At 39.4% G+C, this 20,808-nt stretch overlaps 1 protein-coding gene and 1 long non-coding RNA gene across 2 annotated transcripts; one reads left to right on the top strand and one right to left on the bottom strand.

Moving 5' to 3' along the window:
- The first annotated feature begins 10,111 nt into the window (after positions 1 to 10,111).
- Positions 10,112 to 10,836, top strand: LOC123958450 (integrator complex subunit 3-like). The gene is made up of 3 exons (XM_046031773.1): positions 10,112 to 10,190; positions 10,281 to 10,375; positions 10,448 to 10,836. The coding sequence occupies exons 1-3, from the start codon at positions 10,132 to 10,134 to the stop codon at positions 10,516 to 10,518; spliced, it is 225 nt and encodes a 74-aa protein (XP_045887729.1). The 5' UTR covers positions 10,112 to 10,131; the 3' UTR covers positions 10,519 to 10,836.
- A 7,773-nt stretch (positions 10,837 to 18,609) lies between these two features.
- On the bottom strand, positions 18,610 to 20,404 carry LOC123959452. The gene is made up of 3 exons (XR_006822298.1): positions 20,117 to 20,404; positions 19,649 to 19,692; positions 18,610 to 18,955 (listed from the first exon to the last, which is right to left on the bottom strand). It is a non-coding gene; the product is annotated as an uncharacterized LOC123959452 (long non-coding RNA).
- Positions 20,405 to 20,808: the final 404 nt, after the last annotated feature.

Consider the following 20,808-nt stretch of genomic DNA (forward strand, 5'->3'; position numbering starts at 1 on the left):
TTGCAGAAAGCAACGAAACCTGCAATAGAACAGAGAGGGGGGCTTGGGGAGGAGAAAAACAACAACAACAAACAAACACAAACAAAAAAACAATAAAAATAATAATAATAGTAAAAGACAACCAGCCGAACAGCAGCAATAAACAGCTGACATATTAAGACAACTAAGAGAACAATGAAAACAAGAAACAGTCACACACACTAAATAAGCTACACAGCACAGCCATGAGAGCTGGAATAATAATTAATTTAAATAAGTAACTGAAAGAAAAGCATCAGGAATAGTTCTACCAGGGACAACCTAAGTTTGTTTGTGTCTGTGTGTGTCTGTGTGCGTGTGGGTGAATGTGTCTGTATGTGTGTGTGTGTGTACATGTGTGTGCGCATAAGCCTGTTAAAGAATGTAGTTGTTAGTGAGAGTGGGACGCCACGACTGTAACAGGCAGGCAAGAACCCCAGTAGCCAATAGGGGTGGGAGAAAGAAAAAGAATAAATCAAATAAAAAACAAAACAAAGACTCCCAGATGCACTGCGATGCAAACGCAGAAGACCCCGACCCAAATGCCAGTTGACAACGTAATGCCGACGGAACGCAAAAAGCGTAACCCGTGGAAGAGCAGCGCCCGGACCGACCGCGGCGCGCACACAACATAGATCAGTGCTCCCCCCCATCCAGCACCCCACCGCCGCGCAGCAAACAACAAAATGCCCAAATGCCACGCAATCATCAACACCAATGCACAAGTGACGAGCCCAACACGCACACTGCGCGAGCACGGCGACACCCATGCCCAGCAGCCCCCCGTGAATCCCGCGTGCGAGGTCGGGCAAACGAGAGAGAGCAAACGGAACAACACGACAGCGAAAGCCAGCAGAGAGAAACACCAGCAGCAAGTCCCAGCCCGGCAGCAAACGCGCCGCACAGGTCACCGTGCTCCCGCCAATAAAAGTCCACCGTCCTACCAACCGCCGGAAAAAACTAAGGCCGCCAGCGCCAGCCGACATCCCCCATGCCCAGCGCGCCCCCCGGCCGCCATGCAACACCAGCCAAACCAGCAACGAGGCAAAATCAACTAGCTCAGCTGCATGCCACCAACAACCCACCCACCTGTCAAGGGCCGAGAACTCCAGGCACAAACCCAGAACAAACCGGAGCACAGCCCTGCCCCGCACCCACACTGCACATCCCGAAAACTAACTATATACCTCAGTATCCAGAGGGGTCCAACAACTGGCCGACAGAGAAATGGGCAAGCACGGATCCGAGGCCAACGAAGCAAAACAGGGACGCAAACAGGTCCCTCCAAGCCAATGAGGAAATGCCTCCCCCGGACTCCAATGCACAAACTAAATGCCCAGCAGCCATCCAGAGACCCTGCCCAGGGAAAAAGTATAATGCATCAAGATGCATCGACAATCGCCCCACAATCCCACCGCAGCCCACCAAACCGCAATTGGATCGACCCGCGCAGAGACCCCCACCACGGAGCAAGGCGACCTTGGTCGAAAGGAACTTCAGTTCAAAAGGGGCTTGGGTCAGGGCACGTAAAAACCAGCGCCACATCCCACTGAGCAGCGGCAGGCCGCGACACTGACCTGTGCCTCCGCACCCCCTTCAGGAAACGCTTCACCAACAGGTGAGCAAACACCGTTTGACACCTGTCCTGTCACGAGATGGCGGCAGCATAGATCTTAAACGTACTGAATGCCAGACCTGTCCATGAGCAGCTGGAGGAAGGAAAGCACCCCCGGCAGCGGACGGGCCACCGGGTCCAACACATGATGCAAACACCAGCGTTAGAATGCCGACCATTTGGAGGAGTAAGAGGACTGAGTAGAGGCGGCTCTCGACCCCTGTATGGTGCACACCATGTCACGGGAGAGACTTAGACCCTCCAGGCGCCACCTCTCAGCTTTCCGAGAAAAGGAAAGTTCCTGATCGCGACCCCCACCTGAGAGAGAGCATCCCCCCTCCAGGAGAGGAGGGAAAGGAAGCAGGGAAATCAGGACGCGCTTGTGTGCTCCGGAGCCACCAGAATCACTGCCAAGGCTGAAACCTGTAGGCGGTCCAGGAGTCTCACAGCCTTGGGGAAAAGAAACTCAAGTCTGGTGGTAGAGCTCATCTTCAGCACTCAAACATAAAAAATAGTTAGTACAAACTGAAATTCATTATACAACCCTGTGTTGTGACAATTCCATTTTCATTTAGTTATCAGGGTACACTATGAGAAACACAGTAATCAGATTACTCTCTACTTATCAGCTTTAACGGTGTGAAACACAGTAATCAGTTTACTCTCAATTTATCAGCTTTAACGGTGTGAAACACAGTAATCAGATTACCCTCTAGTTATCAGGTTTAACTGTCTGAAACACAGTAATCAAATTACTCTCTAGTTATCAGGTTTAACTGTGGTTAACTGTCTGAAACAGACACTGTAAATTGGTTCAGAATACTCAAAATAATTGTGGAAACTGATTACCTCAAACTTTTTAAGTAGTGGCAATAATAGTTTTGAGTAAACCTCAACTTAAATATAATACATTTTTAAAAAACCTTTAATTTCCGCATACTAAATTACACTGATTCACTGATGCTTATTAAAATTAAATTCCACTTATTCTTTACTCAATAAATGTAATTGTGCACAACTTATACTCTAAGGGAAATCTACTTTTTGTGCTAGACTCAAATACTAATGGAAACTCACTCAACAAAATTACTACTACTTGAAATTTACAAAATGCCCATTTTCAGATAGTAGTCCTCAAAAATACAAATATAACTCCATTATTACAATTCAATTTCTCTTTATTAGTATCATCTACTCACAACATCATCTGTCAGTTCTACACTTAACAGACACAAAATAAGGCACATCTTGCATAAAGCTGAACAGAGTAAGTAATTGATTGCTTGATCAGATAATTAACCAGCAACAATTTTGATAATGAATTTGTTTTCATTCTTTTTTGCAATAATGTTGAACATTCTCAATTTCCAGATTCTTAATGATATTTTTTGGTGTTAAGTGATAATAACTTGAATCTCTTGAGCTAAAAAAATTTCCTTTTACTACTTACTTTACTGTGTTTTGTGGAAAAAGCGACTATACATAATTTTATTCCATCAGTAGCACTTTTACTTAAATAATATAAAAGGGAGCTTTAAATGTGTAGTTTTATGGAATCATAAGCAAATAAAGATACCTAATAAAGATTGTTTAAAATAAGAAGTTCCACACTATGCAAATTTTTAGTCAGGTAGACGAGTTAATGTAACAGTTTCAGCGTTTCTGCAGGTTTCACCTGGTCAAATTTAAGACTTTTTAAGACCTTTCTAAGATCATTATGAATGAAATTTAAAACCTATATCAGGACTTAAAAAAAAGAAACGCACAAAGGAGATGCAGTCACAAAATTAACTGCAGAGTAAATCAATGTATTCAAATTAGGGTTGAGTGATGTCTACAAAATTGGCATCGGACATTGTCAATAATGAAACACCGGACGATGACATTGATAAGCTACGTAATTAACAAGCTGGCATGCAGTGGACCTGCTGACATGAAAAATGGATTACCGGTAGAAAAAAAGAGTTCTGTCTTTTCGGCGACTTTATAAAACATAACCTACTGCTGATGGATAAACTCAAGGGAGCAGACAGGGAGACAGAGAGAAGCAGGGAAAGCCGGTGTTTTTGCAGTTAAGAGACCAGAGGTAAAGGTGTATGTGTGAGTGAGTGCAGGGAGAAGTCGAGGCAGGCGCAAAGCAGGTACATATACAAATAATAATAGAAATAATGTCCATGGGGATTAAAACATGCTTTCACAGGGCGTTATAATGTAAAAAAATTAAGATTGTATTTTTGTGGGGGGGATTGGGGGTCCTCCCACAGGAAAATTATGTTTTCCAATAAAGAAATATGCAATTCCACATAATTTTGGAACATTGTCAGGGCTCGACAATAACAGTGGCCCTATGGCCTGGGGCCAGTAAAAAGTAATGTCGGGACAGTTGAACTAGCAAAAAATATTATTATTTTTTAAAAACAATAAAAAAAACATCCTGCAGTTATTTTGGAGCTCATGGCACGCACCGTTATCTAATCAAGAGTTGTAGTTACGTGATGAGTGGTTGTCAAATGTTATTTCTCTAATCTTAATCAAGCAGCAACCTCTGGGTCTGAAAGTAAAACCATGCAGACGGAATTTAAAACTGCATCCTCTCTAACGGCCAGCAGGGTGTGAATCCGCTGGTTGCAAAAAAGAATCTGGTTCCATTAGAAATAATGGTAAAATGTTTCTACTGATTTATTACCCCAGTAAACACTTTCATAGCGAGTTTACGGTCTCAGTCGCTAGTTTCAAGTATTCAACATAAAATGATGTTCATTGATTAAATTATGGTCCTATTTAGGGGGAAATAGACGATGCTACCATGGAGACCTGCGTCAATCAGGATAGAGGCGACTTGTATCCGCTGTTCTGAGTTTTTTATGAAATGGCTGTCAGCAGGAGAGAGAGCACATCATGTTTGAGTGTATTAGTATGTTTTGTTTTAAAAGTAAATTGTTTTGTTAACCTTTTTCTAATTTTAATTGTGATATTTTAGTTTAGTTTTTTTATATCCAGGATGTATTTCATAACCGAATAAACATGTTAACAGTGTAACATAACTTAAAAGTCTTTGGTTTTGTTGTAACACTGATAAATAACTTTTGGAAGGAGGGCCAGTAAAAATTGTCTACCATCTGTGAATAAGTAGGAAAATCTAGAGCACATTTGGAATAAACTAAACCCGAAAAGCTAAACTTGCTAAATAAGTCTACTGGGGTTGAATTATAACCATTAGATCTGGGAAAATTCATTTGGTTAGTTTTGATGCTCTCCACAATGATTTTACATTCACTGTGCAGCACCAAGCAGTTTTGAGCCTCACCACCTTTTAATGGCAGGAAAACACTGTTAATATGACCTCAGAATCATTACAGATAGTATGATTCATGTTTGCCTTTTGTGTCTTAATTTACTGCTTTATACATTTGTAGAAATTAACATAAATAATAGGCCTTATTACAAGCATTTCATTTGTACATCAAAATCCAAAAGAATAATCTCCTCATTAGCTTAAAAGGACTAACGTTAGTTTGCATCCCTAATTTGCTTTAATGTTACTAACCTTAGCTCCTCCTTGGTCAACACCGTCCTTTCTTTTTAATTTAACTATAACTAGACTGCTTGAGCCTTATTTAGCTTCAACTAAACTTAGCCTCCTAAAATCCTGTGTCACGGGGAATTTAGGTTTTGAGGTCCACGCACACATACTTCATTCTGCTGAACTTAGACCTATTGTCCTCATTAGTGGGCACATGCCTCTAGGGTCACTTGCCAGCCATGTTCTGATGTCTGTTTCTTCTTTGTTTAACATTGGATACACATACAAATTTTTACAAAGTACACACTGTTCAAAGACAATGCTACTAATATAAATACACACAGAATCACAGCCCAGGTCTTGGGAGGTATTTGAAACATTTTTCATGAAAGGAAAAGACTGGATTTGAATTTGGCCACGCCTATGAAGGGGATGCTAATATCCAACAATAACCTTTTCACTGTACACATCATATTTTAACATTGTTTTGAGATAGACTACAAAAAAACACAAACCTATCCTTTCATCTTTTTAAACCTGTCAGTTGTTGGAAGAGGTATTCGAGTTGGTTTTCCGTAGTACATTTCATTCCATTCCATTCCATATTACTTGTCATTGATATTGACATTTCTGAGTACACTGAGTACTTACATTGCAGGTTTTGAAGATGTCAGTCATCCGCTAGCAGGTTCACTGGGACGCCAAGGAGGGTCGTATGGCATCTTATGTGTACCTCGTGTTCTTCCTAGATTGACAATCAAAAATTATTATTATTATACAAATATTTTTACAGCACATCATGCCATAAAGTGGAACAGTTCGACCAATGTAACTCTAAAATAATAATAATATTGATAGCAATAACAACAAATCCATCCAGCTGCAACTACTAAAAGACAAGTCAAATTTAAACAAACACAGTGACTCAAACAATGGGTGAGAAATAGAAGCTAACTCTAACTTTAAACATGACAATAGAAGAGATTTGGAAGCCAGTGCAGTAGGGCTGGACCCAAATATTCGACTATTCCTTCATTGGGTTGGTATTCAGTCTTCAATTTTGGGATGTGGAGATTCGCACAAGCACCCACAGTTCTGTCCCACACAATGCTGCACACACACCAGCTTGCACCGCCCTTTTCAGTTCTTGCTGTATGATACAGCGACAGACACATACAGGCTGCTATCTGTCCGCTTTCAACTTTCATTGTCAGCCGAATGTTTTACTGCTCAAAAAACACAGCTCGCATTTTGAACTTTTTCACCCTGTCGCAACAACTGCAGGTGAGCTGCTTGTGGAGAAGGCCTATAGTACATCTCTCTCTGTTTGTGTCTCTGCAACTGTCAACAGACCGTATGGCAACCAATCATGGATGGAGTTGGTCTCTTGGACGGATAGAAAATAAAGCGGAATTGAGGATTTTCTGTCTTGGGTTATGTGTTCAGGGCAGCCCAGGAATTTAAAAATAAGCTTGAAAATGGCTTTTAAAGTGATCATGTACTGGAAAACTTACAAAAATAAATGCAAATGAGAAATGACAATTGAAAGTAGATGGCTCTGTCTTCCTAGTCATCATAAAATAATCCCATAATCAAATTTCACTATTATGGTAGCAAGGTCCCAATCTGTATTGACTGACCATTATGTGATCAACATTGTTACGACAGCAAAGGTAATCTTAAACTCACCTGAAGGTCATAAATCCCGGATCTCTGCAGGGCCTTTGCTGTCTTGGCCTTCTGCCTTTACAGGGCAATCAGTTGTGGTGTGTATCTCTCAAGCTCGCAGTAGAATTGGTTGCATAGGTTCAGCATTTGTAAAGTGATGAACTCAGCAAACACCTGCAAACACATAAATTTATGCAGATTAATGGTTTCCAACTTGGGCCTTGACTAAAAAACATAATGCATCAATTACTTGTTTTAAGCAGGATGGCTGACTATATGACAAACAGAATATAGTTTTTACCTGAGAAATGGACATGGACCACTGCACTGACAAGAAAAGAAAATCCAGGGTCATCCTGCATATTTCTTTAATCTAACTTAAGTTTTGCTGCATCAAAATTAAATATTATGTGGCTAATTGAGTTAGCCAATCAAATATATTTTAAACTAGACTAATTGTATAATATTTCATCATTTAGTTTCTATCTGAAGCAACATTCCCACACCAACACAAACCCTTGTTTTTTCTCAACAGCGCCATTTTTGGTCTGAACAGGGTTGAGACAGAATTTCAGTCAGGTACTAAACAGTTTAAGAACCATAAAGGAGTCATTCAACCATCTCATCACATGTTTATAACAGCCTTTAACAGAGCCTACAGTGAAAAATGTTTATACTTAATGGTGTAATAGTTTTCTCGGCTTTGATCACTTCCAATCATTTCTAAAATAAATCTATGAGAATTTTAAACTCTTAATATAATGTACAACTTCATAGAGAAAAAGTACAAAATTAGGTTTTTTTAGTGCTGAATTTACATTTATGAATGTGAAATTTTGCCAAAATAATTAATAAATTTATAATGAAGTACATTGTTTGCATTAGGATCTATACTGTACATGAGCCGAGATTAACGTCATGGCTCGTCGTGGCTTCTGGTACAAACCATATTTGGAAGGTCAACTTCCGTCAACTTCTGTCAGGGGTCTGCGGGCTGCAGCCGGATATACTTGAAAAACTTTCATACACAACTGTGTGTTCAAGGGCCCACCTTTGGTAAGAATTAAACTCTTACCCCATATTACCCTAATAATAATTTTCTAAAGCAGGTAAAATCATCTCCAAAAAAGAAACCGCCTGAAGCCCAGCACTGTGGAAGTGTTATTTTTAAATAAAGATGAATAAAATGTTGTCTCTATTATCTAAAGTCACAAACCAAGTTATCATAACCCTCTCCCTTGTTTCCACATTCCTTATGACCCTGTCATTGTATCATAAAGACAGAAACCTTGTTAAAAAGCTAATAAGTCATGTATTGGCATCACAAACATCATTCATTCATTTATTCAATTCAAAGCTTCACACACCAAAGCCATGTTGCCATTATAATCACTCTGCCTGTTTTACATTTATTGTCCACTTGATGGCACAGTAGAGCAAATGAAGCACTGTGAAGGTTCGGCCCATGAGTGAACCAATTGGATCGAAAGCTTCAATGCTTCATGATTAATAATAATTAATAATATTTAATTTATAATAATAATTTAAAATTTCGTGACGTACGAAGGTCGGATGTCATCGGTCACGTGGAATGTCATATGTAAGCAGCAACACGCGCTTTGTGAAAGTAAAACGAGTGTCGACGTTGCGGATCAAACGTCTCCTTATTGGACTGTGGTAAGTCTCTCCTACTTATTAAACTATTGTTTTGTGTTTTAACAGAAGCAGTGTTGTAGAATAACTTGATATTGATGTTCATCATAAACTCCTGCTGGCTGGTTTTACCTTAAAACAGAGCGAGTTGTTAGCTAGCTTAAATGTGCCATTAAATTGAGAAGCTAAGTAACTTACAAGTTAACGTCAAACTAGAACGTTACCATGTTGGCAAGTGGTAACGTTATCATTGTCATCATGGAAGAGTTATTTTGTTGTAATATTTGGAATCTTCCATATCCATGTCAGTCCATGTGTGAGGAGTTGGCTAACGTTAAACAAGGTAACGTTATAACTTTAGCTTGATGTACTGTAGATATCCCTGCCAAACAATTTGCGGGCATTCCTACAAGAACGTTGTAAATTAGTGTCGCATGAATAAGTAACTGCCTATTTAGTAGTAAGTAGTGTTACCTTACTGATTTACTTTCACAAAGTAGAAGTGTGTTTGGTAGTCATGTTACCTAGTTAAATTAATCTTGCTTTGTTAATGCTTGTATGTTCCTGAAATGTAAGTTGCTTTGGATAAAAGCGTCTAACGTTACCAAATGAGAAAATGTAAAATTGACAGTCTTGTCTCAGTAATGACTTAAAGAAACATTGCTATAGGTGGTGGTCTTGCCAAACTGTTATGTTTCTTTTAGGGATGGGTATTAAATGAGCCCCAGGGCTAAATTATTAAAGACTGTAATGTTGGTATTGATAAGCTGCAACATTACTGGTTCTTTTATCTCTGCTTCTTAAGTTTTGGTGTAAGTTAGTTTTAACATAATGCTGCAGCATCTGCCTCATACACACCAAGCAAAGTCAGCAGACCTTAGTGCTGAAAGGGCGTGGGGCCAGTAAAGTGAACCAGGTGGAGTGTATGCCACTTGTATAATAAATACATTTAGTCATTTAACTCATGCTTTTATCCAAAGCGACTTACAATTGCTAAAGGTGGCACACCTCTGAAACAACTAGGAGTTAAGTTGTGCTCAGGGACAAATTGATGGAAGTGTCACAGTTGAAATTGATCGCAGGACTCTCACACCAAAGGCATGTGTCTTACCGACTGCTCCACAACCAATGAGCAGGTATATACCACCAAGTATGCTCATTACTGTATGTAGACTTATTTAGCAGGTTTAGCTTTTGGGTGTAGTTCATTCAAAATCTTACTCTACTTGTTATTCACAGATATGGTAATAACAATGTTATAAAAATTATGTGGAATTGCACTTTTTTTATTTGGAAAATTTGTACATTTTACACCCTGTGAAAGCATGTTTTAATCCCCACGGACATTATTTTTTTTATTATTTCTAAATGTACCTGCATTGCACCTCCCTCGACTTCTCCCTGCACTCACTCGCACACCTTTACCTCTGGCAGTGTTTTCCCCTATATGCATTAAGGAGCGGCGGTGCGCCACTGCTGAATCATGACCGCCACTGCTGAATCATGACCACCACTACTAAAATTTCCCACGATTATTGATCGATGCGCTTACAAATGTTTTCAATAGCACACTGATGGTGACTAGATGGTCCTGAGTCGTCCCTACCAGTTCATCACCAGCATCCTGAGAAACTGGGTGTCCAATCACTACAACATGCTGGGAGAACATATCAAGGCCCAGCTGATCAAGAACAACAACCAGCCCCGCAAGAGGTGAGGATAGACGGATAAGGACAGATAGGACAGAGGTGCGGACGGTCTTTGGGAGTACCTGTTGAACAACGGTTGTGTCTCCGTCCTCAGTCTTCGCAGTTCCAGCAGTAAACTGGCTCAGCGCACCCTGGAACAGATCCTGGAGCTTATGGACAACCTGAGCCTGAGCAACACCAAGAATGGCTGTCAGTACACACACGCTTAGCTATCGCTTCAGGAGGTATTGATAGCTGTTTGATTGTATCTGTCTCTGCCAGTCTTCACTCAGACCCCGATCCTTCGGCTCTGCAGCACGTTCAAGCCAGCTGTGACGAGGTCCACAACATGAGGTTCAGCGACCTGTTCGCCCTGGCGGAGGAGTTCAAGGACTCCCAGACCAAGGGCCTTTCTCACTTCCGAATGACTCCTCGATCCTCGAGCGTGTGACACGGAAATCGATCTCAGCACGCCATCTTGAAGGACATCTCAATTCTTAAAATGCACAGGAGCGAGGATCGAGGAGGCTTGCTGAAGGAGCTATAAGCGAGGATACATCAGTGTAGTCTTTTCAGCCGCTGTGATGTTTACAAGAGGCGTGACAAGAATCTGGACCAATCCACAGCCGGAGCAGGATGCTGCAGTGTTCCTGTTGTATCAGTTAAGCCTATTAAAAAGAATCAAATGTGTGACCGAACTTTCTGCCCTTCTCTGTTTGTGTAGCGCCTCATAAAGAGGTGTTCTAACCGCATTCCTTAATGTCATTTCACTTTGACATCACTGATGTTGTTATTGTTGAATGTCATGCAGGATTGTAAAAATGAACAGTAAATAGCGGCTGGATGAAGCCTCTCCCCAGTGACACTGTGCGCATTTACGCACGAGCCACACCAACATAAATTAATAATAAATCTCCCGACACGCCGACAGGATCGGTCAGGATCTGGTGTTAATTCATATTCTGTGTTCTTCTTCTACACATCTGTACGGTCTCACACAGACTCCAGTTTCATATAGTAAAAGTGTTTGGAGTAAAGCAGCCGTCCTCCTGATCAACCCGGAGCTCCATCAGAGTCTAAACGTGAATTATAGAAGCTGAAAGTTTAATTCTGTTTCCTCTCTCCGTCCTGTCAAGTTTATTACTGCATTTTTTTTCGGTTTTGTCCCACGGTATTTGCTGTGACATTACTGCACCGATGGAAATGTTTAAAATCATCAAAGTAAATCATTAAAGAAAACACTCACATCAATATAACACACAAGAAAGAAATCGCCTGGAAAGCTACAGAGACCGGTGGAGGTGTCGGTAAAATGTCCATGCAGATGCTGGTCTCTAAATCTGATAAAATAATTAGTTGGTGGGGGTCAGGGGGATGATTTATGCGTATAGGCCTATATAAGTTCCGTTGATGTCCGAGCCAATCCGCACATCACACCAATTCAGCTGCAATAATCGTGACAAAACAGCTGCTGAAGTCAAATTATTAGGCTGTAATATCGACCAGAGCATTCAGACCTGATCTGTTTCATGTTTTAATAATAGTGCCCATGTAGTCTGCATGTTATTCCAACAGTAGAGTCCTGTGATGACAGCTGTAACTGGGGCTATATGAGATAAATGTTAGGCTACTGTGTCATTTTGTAAAGGGACTGATGATAAAACGCTCATCAGGCTGAGGGCTGTAATGATCTCCTGTTTACAGACAAAAGGCGCACCGCAAAAAAGTGGTAGGCATAGTCTGCTGTGTAGCCTATGATCAGGCTGCTGTAATCTGACTGTTTTCAACAGATAATGTTTATTGGAACCTCAAGATGTTGACAGACATGTTTCTGGATTGTGAAGAAATGATCTGGAGCCTTTATTGCTCCGGCCTCCTCGCCTCGCTACCACGCGACAACAAGGAGGAGAGCGCCTCGGTACGTAGCCCCACCTCCACCTGCTCCTTGGATGTCCTTTGGGTTACTGCTGGCGGGCCCACGTGGCTGGGTCCGTCCTTCGGTGGGAGCAGTGTAAGTTAACTCGACGGAACAAAGCTTAAAAGAACTTGGTCATTCTTAAATTAAAATTGTGTGACTTAACGGTCTGATAACTTCTAACAAACAAAAGAAAATTAAAAAAGCAAGTAAGTTGCTGGAAACAAGGGAAAAGCCGAGTTCGCGGCGCTTCGCGTGGGTGGCTTGAAAAGGACAAAGGGTCTTCGCGGCATGCCGGGCCGGACTTCTTAGGGCGTTGCTGGGAGACGGAGCACGCTGAGCTCGTGCCGAAGTCAAAGGGAAGAGCAAAGAAAGCCAAGCGAGCGCAAGTCGCTGCTTTTGTTTGTTGGGGCGTGTTCCCAGGGGGCTTGGCTTTGTTCCCCTGAGGGCTTGTTTCCGGTTTCCTGAGAGACTGTCTTTTAACTTTTAATATGTCTATTCTAAAACCTGTTTGCGCGTATTGTAATCAAATGTCTTCCCACACTCAAACCTTAATTGTCATAACAGTTATACCGTTCTTAGCTTCAAGCATTTGATAAAAAGGATAACAATTGTCAGTGGTTAAACCTTAAAAAGCTTAGCATTTCACAGGAATCAGATGAAAGGAAAATGAAATTAGATGAAAGGAACTTAACTAGCTTCCTGGATAATATTGGCTGTTACACATTCTTTCTTAAATATATGAGAGCAAGTTATATGAACATGGCATCATATTATGAACAATAAACGGTAAGATTGAAAAGCATTTCAGAACGATGGCATGTAATACTTATTTTGTCCTCTTGGGGGAACTCTGGTTCCATGAGGAGACTGAAGATAGCAAATGATTGTTTCTTTAAACAATCATTTGCTCAGGAGCTGGGGAAATGAATTATTTAACACAGGATAACATTTCGGTATATATCATTTCTAAGTATAAGAGGTCAGAAGGAGCTGGAAATAATCCATTAGTTAAAAACACTTAAACAAATGTCAGGAATCATTGCTGAAAATTAAAACACTGCGGAATTAACTTATATGGATTCTTTTCAATGGCAACAACACAGTAACATAACTACTCAAATGGAGTGAAGATGCCTGTTTAGTAACTTAGCAAAGATTATTTAATTAAACAAAGTAATCTGGCGTCTGGAGTTCCTCACGCCTGGCTGTGAAAGTGAGAGGGCATGTTAAGAGTCCAAATTAATGGGTTTTTGGTGGGTAGAGTCACAAGACTGAAGAGGAGATCTTTGATGTTTGGAAGTAACCTGAAAGCGGAACTTCGTTACCATGGTTACTCTGCCCTTTTGGTCTTGGGAGTGTTTAGAGGTTGTTTAGTTTATGGCTGCGGAGGTCCTCACAGCCTGGTTCAGGTTGAGGTTAGTCTCTGTGTAATGTTAATCTTGTCATTTTAACAGTCAGGCACCAGTCAGCTGCACCAAAGGTGGCAAGTTTTACGATCGAACTGCCCAAATACAGCACTTAGGGAAAGCAAACCTTTCACCCCCCTCCTTTGGGGTCTCTTCAGCTGTCTGTTGGTTGACATCTCAACCCCCCCTCTCTATCTCTCAGGGAGAGGGAAGGAATTTGGAGTCTCCAAATTTATTTGATATAAAATGAACAAATCCACACTGGCTGATCACTACAACATACACTTACAAAAACCTGTGTAAAATAGTCATTTTTCATGGTATTGGTATGTAATTTAAACTAGGACTAGGTAAGACTTAGGCCCTACAGTGCTAATAATTTCCAGCTAATAAGTCCCAGCTATAGTTGTCTGCATGCATTTGTTAGTTTTAGTGTGTTTAAACTTATATTAATCAATTCCAGTAGCACTTACAATCATTCTGACTTTTGGGTTAGACACTCCAGAGTGTTGCCCAAAAAAGGCAAACATGAATAATCCTATCTGTAATGATTCTGAGGTCATTAACAGTGTTTTCCTGCCATTATAAGGTGGTGAGGCTCAAAACTGCTTGATGTGCCATGAATGTAAAATCACTATGGAGAGCATCAAAACTAACCAAATGAATTTTCACAGATCTAATGGTTGGAATTCAACCCCAGTAGACTTATTTAGTAAGTTTAGCTTTTGGGGTGTAGTTTATTATTGTCTCCCTGTCTGCTCCCCTGAGTTTACAGTAGGTTAAGTTTTATAAAGTCGCCAAAAAGACAGAACATTTTTTTAATATTTTTTTTATTTCCACCGGTGATCCATTTTTCACGTCAGCAGGTCCACCGCATTTCGCCAGCTTGGTAATTATGTAGCTTATCAATGTCATCGTCCATCCTGGTGTTTCATTGACATCGTCCAATGCCAATTTTGTAGACATCACTCAACCCTAATTTGAATACATTTATGAAAGTAATTTTGTGACTGCATTTCCTTTGTGCGTTTTTTTTTAAGTCCTAAATTTGACCAGGTGAAACCTGCAGAAACCCTGATTGTTCCATTACCTTGTCTACCTGACTTAACAACAGTAGTAACGGATTACATGTAATGGCGTTACGTAATCAGGATACAAAAATAATTTTTTGCCGTTACAGTACAGAAAAAATTGTACACAGTAATCAGATTACTCTCTAGTTATCAAGTTTCCTTTTACTACTGTGTTTCACACAGTGTGACCTGATAACTGGAGAGCCATCTAATTGCAGTGTTTCCAAGCGGCAAACTTCTGGTCTCTGGGCTGACGCCGATACGGAAGTATCTGAAACTGCAATTCATCGAGTGGCCACTTGAGGCTGGCTCCAAAAAGGAGTTCATCCCCATTGACCCCCATGTTAAAAAGCCCAACTTCACAGCAGAATAAAACGTGTTTACAGCCTGGTTCAAAAAATGGTTTTAGTGTATCCATAAAACTTTGCCGTTATTCATCCGGTGTCTGCATGTAGAAATCTACCAAAAGGCACAAACAGGCAGGCTGTGCAGTTTATTGGAGAGAGAACCTCCAGGAAGTCCGTTTTCCAGTTAGTGAGTAAAGTTTTTGTATTTGTTAACAATATTTAACAGGTATTGGTGTCAGCATATAGCTTGTTAGTTTAGCTCGTTACACTAATTAGCCAGATACGAGACAAGACAAGTTGGCAAGTCGGTTAGACATTAGGGTGATAATGCTTTGAAGAAAAGGCGTGTGTGAAGTTGTAAAGTAAAGGCTCAGCTCTGTTAGCTGACGTTATGTTAATGGAAAACGGGCAATGTTAGATTTGGCTTCATCCTATAACGCAGTCACTGTTCAGTTATATACTAGTCAGATACTATCATAAGTGGCTGCACCTGGGTCAATGACATAACATGCATATTTTTGTGTGAATTCTTTTCTGTTAAAGTAATTTTAATCAATTCACGACATATCACTTTATTCTACAAAACCAATTTTGTGTGAATACATTTTCACAACACAATAATATATTGTTTTGGCATCTAAAGTTGCCAAAATGTCAGGTGGTGTAACCGTCTGTGCAAATAAACAGATTAAGAAAAGATTTTAAATTGTCTTAAGCATATTAAATTCAAAATAAAATACTGTGGCATGATGTATTTTAAACCTTTCAAATATACCAAATTTTACAAGTACCAATAGTTTTAAAGTTGCTTAAATAATTGAAAAACTTCTGTCCAGCAATTTGATTGTTTTCAATTGTCAGGGGGGTTATTGCATCATCCAGAGGACCCCAAGTAACCTTTATGTCTGAGTGAAAAGGTTTGTAAATCCCTTTCAAATAATGATAAAAATACCTATGTTTAACTTATAGTCAGACTGGTTCACTCTCCATGTCAGGTGTTACAACCAATGTAATGCTTAAATTAGTCATAAAACCTTTTATTTAATCAAAACATATGTATGAACTTACTAGCAAAAGTTAATACAAGTTTCATAGTATAAGCCTGTTTCATTTGAAATAAGTTGTAATGTCAGGTGGCGCAACTGCAAGGAAAGTTATTCTAAAGTGACTATGTTTTGATTGATTGAAATTAATTGTTTTAAATTAATGTGTTACACTCTAAGCTTTTTCATGAGAAATGTTTACTAGCTTCAGAAGAGCTGCGTCCAATTTAATAAGGCAGCTAAAAAATGAACACTAAACAGAATACACTGAGTTCACTCGGGTAACTCAATCCAAAGCTGCCCCGAAGCAACACACTAGGATACTTTTTAAGGATAGAGAAATTTAATTAAACAGAGCCATCCTGAAGTGTCCACTGTGCAACTGTATTTAGTAAAATACAAGGATCGGGACTCGAAATTGGCAGATCCTAAATATTGAATGACTTGAATCGTGGGCAAAAAAAGTGATTGGGACATCCCTATTTATAGTAGGTTTGGGCGAGGTCTACAATGAAACATCGTGATGGATATCATCGGGTGCGCAGGTGGGGGGGACGCAGTCATCTTATGTGCATGTGTTCTCGCACAGCCTTCACTCGGGAAAAAAAATTGGTAGACTATTAACTTACGTAAGCAGTCGCGGTGGATATGTAGGCGACTGCTGATGGGGGGTCGGAATAGAGGGGACGGCTCAAGCCGGGGTGTTTACCTGAGGTGTGGGGAGAAGAGAATTCCGGGGCAGGTGCAAAGCATAGCCTACTTAAAAACAATGATAAGAATGTTTGTGGTCATTAAAACCTGCTTGCTGGGGGCCATCGGCAATGGACGATAGCATCGTCGATCGAACAAAAAACTTTGTTGTTCAATTACAATCTAATACATTGAATCCATTGCACTGTAGCCTTTGCCATTTGTTTTACTGAATGTGATATCATGTATCCTGTTTTTAATCAGTTCATTACTTTTACTTCAATAGAGATTTAAGACTAAAACACCTTTTTTGTATTTGAAAAAAAATGCAATTTTTCAGTATATTCGCTGTCATTACTAATATGTTGTCAGGTGGCCTAACTGAATTGTCAGGTGGTGCGACCAGCTAAAATATTGATTTTAAACTGATAAATAATAGGTTAAAGTGAACATATGGTTTAAAACGAAGATCATAGATACTGTAATGAAACGTTCATTTGTATTTGTATAATTTTTCCATCAATAAATGTAAAATTGGATGTTAAGATACTAAATAACTGGCCTGTAGAATGCAATAATGTTAGATGATGGATACACAAGCACAAAATAATTAAGCCTATAGACATTAGGGAATACTTGCCAAAGCTTTCTGAGAGAGAGACGCATGTTACTGTTTCATTTATTTTAATTTTTAATATTTCTATCTAACACACATACGCTTTAATTTCTTGTTTAATGAAATGTATGTGGTTGATTGTCCTTTAGTTTGTATGATGCTTTGGCAATATTGTTATACATTCATGCCAATAAAGCTAAATTGAGAGAGAGCCCACCTGACATGTTGTTTAACAAATAAAACTTTATACACTGTTCTAATTTCAAATATATGAATTAAATCCATTTTGAAGAGATTTTTTAAAAATGCATTTTTAGAAGCTTTGTCATTGACTCACCTGAACCGGAGGGACACAAAGGGTTTAAAGGCAGAGAGCCAAAGAGGGAGCGGCTGCAGAGTTCTGCCTGTTCACCGAGGAGAGCCGTGCACATCCAAGTGTACTGTTTAAAACGATACACTATTCTTCGTGGGGTTCATCAGTGGGGACTGATTCGTTTTCTCAGAGGGGGGGGCACTCTGAGGTGAAAACCGAGTTTGATCGGCGACGTCGACGATGCCAAAAAGGTTAGTACAGTTCACTAAGAAATATAAAAAGATCCTTATAATAAATGTTCCAGTAAGATCTGACTTGAGTAGTCAACAGGTGTCTAACAGCATGAATTATTATTGCACAGTGTCCAGCAACAAACCGTATTGCACATTAGTAAACTGTATTTCACATTGCCACCCCTGATTACTGTTACATGCCAGAGAGGTTATCATGCTGAGGCGATCTCAGAGTTCAGTAGCTTTATGGCACTCTGGAAGGACTGTCTACTGCTGATTGCAGAACCAACAGCTTCAGCTCCTGCTTTGCGCAGCCTTTTCTTTTTACTCACAACACCTAAACACCACTGATGTGAAATTATGATTCTATCATTATAATAACTCTTACAACACATTATTTCAAGTCATACAAAACTACTACATTTGTAACCTTTTAATATTGATGATTTCATGAATGCAAGACAATATATATAATAAACATTATCATCACATTATTCATTCATTAGTTTCCTATGTTAATTGTAAATAGTGTGACTCAACAATATATTAAAGTATACAGCTAAATGAAAATATTAAGATGGTATTTATAGGTTAACATTTTACATATGTTAGTAGAAAGTAAAAAATGAAAGGTTGATGTTATATACTGTTTTATTTTGACATGTCTTTAAGAGACAAATGTGACATTGACTGAGAAGTTACCCTGTTGTCAAAAACAGAATTATCTGCACACTGAATAGTTTTAAAGCCCTGTACGAGGTGTCATTTATTGCGGCCCCTAAGAAGATTACTCTGTGCAGATCATTCTTTGTTTCAGCAGTTACCCACTGGATGGTTTGGAGGTGTTGAAATTATTCTGTGTTTAAGCTAGACCTATATCAGAGCAGCAAACAAGGCACTCTTCAGAAACTTCAAGCTCTGTTACTAGGTGTATGGCTCCTTATTTATTTTAAAGTATAAGATAGAGAATTTCAATGTGAACCATAAACCATCTTTTTTTTCTTTTCTTTTTTTATATAAATGAACTATAACCCAAAGGAGAGAAGGCCTTTCCATGTCAGTCCACCCCAACAGATCTAGACTTCCAGCACACTGAGGATGCATCCCAGGTCTCTGGGCTCCAGGTGGGACATCTGATCCACAATGTGACTCTGGGAGGAAAATGCTCCAGGTAATGAAAAATATAAAGTAAACGATGCAGAAATGTTTTTTATTAAATATTATAAAATATATATATATATATATATTTTTTTTTTTTATGGAATATTGTGGAGAAGTTACTTTTTAAATGTAATTCAAAAAGTGAATCTTTGATATATACTCTAGATTCATAACGCAAAGTGAAGCTCCATTTGTTTTCATCTTGATTACGGTTTATAGCTCATGGAAATAAACTCCATAATCTCAAAGTATAAAATTTTTTAGAATAAATACATTTCTGTATTGGAAATTATACAGAAATTTCAACTGGAGAAGAGCTCTCTAATCAGCTAATTAACTAAAACACCTGCAAAGGTTTCTGAAGCCTTTAATCTCTGTCTGGTTCTGGTGCTCACAATGAACTTTTCCTCAGTATTCTAATTTTTTTTAGATGCTCTAAAAGATGACTGTTTTAATGTTGACAGCACTATTGTCATATACGTGGGAGAAAATGGAACAAGGGAGACAGTCTTTAAATGTTTGTGTTGTCATCTTAAAACAGAAAATTTTATATCAGCTGTCAATGTCCAGTAGCCAAGTTGTCCTAGTAACATTACAGTTTAAGCTTTGACTAGCAGACGTGGAGGCAACAGAACCTCAACTAGAACTGTTCACTAAAATCTCTTGACAAACAAAAGAAGTACCTTTCTCTTTCAAGTGTCCTATTCCAGACAATAATCTCACAGCCCTGTTGACAACAGAAACATTACTAAAAATAGCGGTGTGGGGAATTAATTAACGTGATAGTAGCCATGGGTAACGTTTTACAAGTTATACAGTTTCCATCATGTAACTAATGACTCTACCGCTAGCTTATTACGTTCATTACAAGTGACATACTGAAGTGATGTCCAAATAAACGACTCGTAACTAACTTTGTTAAAAGTTTAATTGATTTGCTTCAAATCGTTCGTTTGAGCTGTAACGTTAAGTAAACTTAAGATAATTAATAACTGATTCATAGTTAACTGTTAACGTTGGTCTCAACAAAATCTAACGTTTGTATTGCAAAAAAATGTTACCCCATTTATATATTAAAAAGCGTTTAAAACCTTGAAGTATAATGTCAATAACAGATATGTTAGTTATTTTAATATTTTCCGGTGTCTTACTTTGACTGTGAGCTGGTAACGACCATAGACTGGTAGCAACAACAGTCACAGGTTCCAACCTCCACCATACAGCACTGGGGATTTAGAAGCTACCTCTGCTAACGCAGAGTAGCATATAGCATTAGCTCCTTAGCATGAGCTAACTCGGTCACGTCGAGCTAGGCGGGAGTGGTTTCAGCAAAACGTTGCATCAGCTCCACCCACGACCTGCGTCTTTGCCCATTTTTCGTTATCCGGGAGTGATGTGCGGTGACGTGCTGCCAAGATGGCAACGACCAGCTCCGCCCAATTCAGGCTTCAAAACTGCACTTCAGAAACCAACGGGTGACGTCACAGATACCACGTCCATTTTTATATACAGTCTGTGTTTCACACAGTGTGACCCGATTACTACAGAGTAATCTGATTGCTGCGTTTTACTCCTCTGGGGCTGGTGACTGGCAATTTGTGCTGGTTCTTTTGTCAACTAGTTTGGAACTGAGTAAATTTTCAGTAAGTTGGGCCAAGCAGTCTCAATTAGCCTGGGTGATTTCAAAGTTGTGAAAACAGCATGTTTTGACTTATTATTTTTAATTCCAAAGTCTATTAAAGCCTATGATTATGAAAACAGAAACACTTATTGAATGTAATATAAAATATATTTGAATATTATTTTCAGCAGCACATTTGCATTTCATTGCATATTTTTATCC

Source organism: Micropterus dolomieu, linkage group LG20 (genome assembly GCF_021292245.1).
Source record: "Micropterus dolomieu isolate WLL.071019.BEF.003 ecotype Adirondacks linkage group LG20, ASM2129224v1, whole genome shotgun sequence".
NCBI lineage: Eukaryota > Metazoa > Chordata > Actinopteri > Centrarchiformes > Centrarchidae > Micropterus > Micropterus dolomieu.

Bases quoted from the DNA above. Each gene is read 5' to 3' on its own strand.
- LOC123958450 (XM_046031773.1), top strand. From the start codon at position 10,132: ATGCTGGGAGAACATATCAAGGCCCAGCTGATCAAGAACAACAACCAG. The intron at 10,191-10,280 runs GTGAGGATAGAC...CTCCGTCCTCAG, and splicing joins AACAACCAGCCCCGCAAGAG to TCTTCGCAGTTCCAGCAGTA. The intron at 10,376-10,447 runs GTCAGTACACAC...TGTCTCTGCCAG, and splicing joins GAGCAACACCAAGAATGGCT to TCTTCACTCAGACCCCGATC.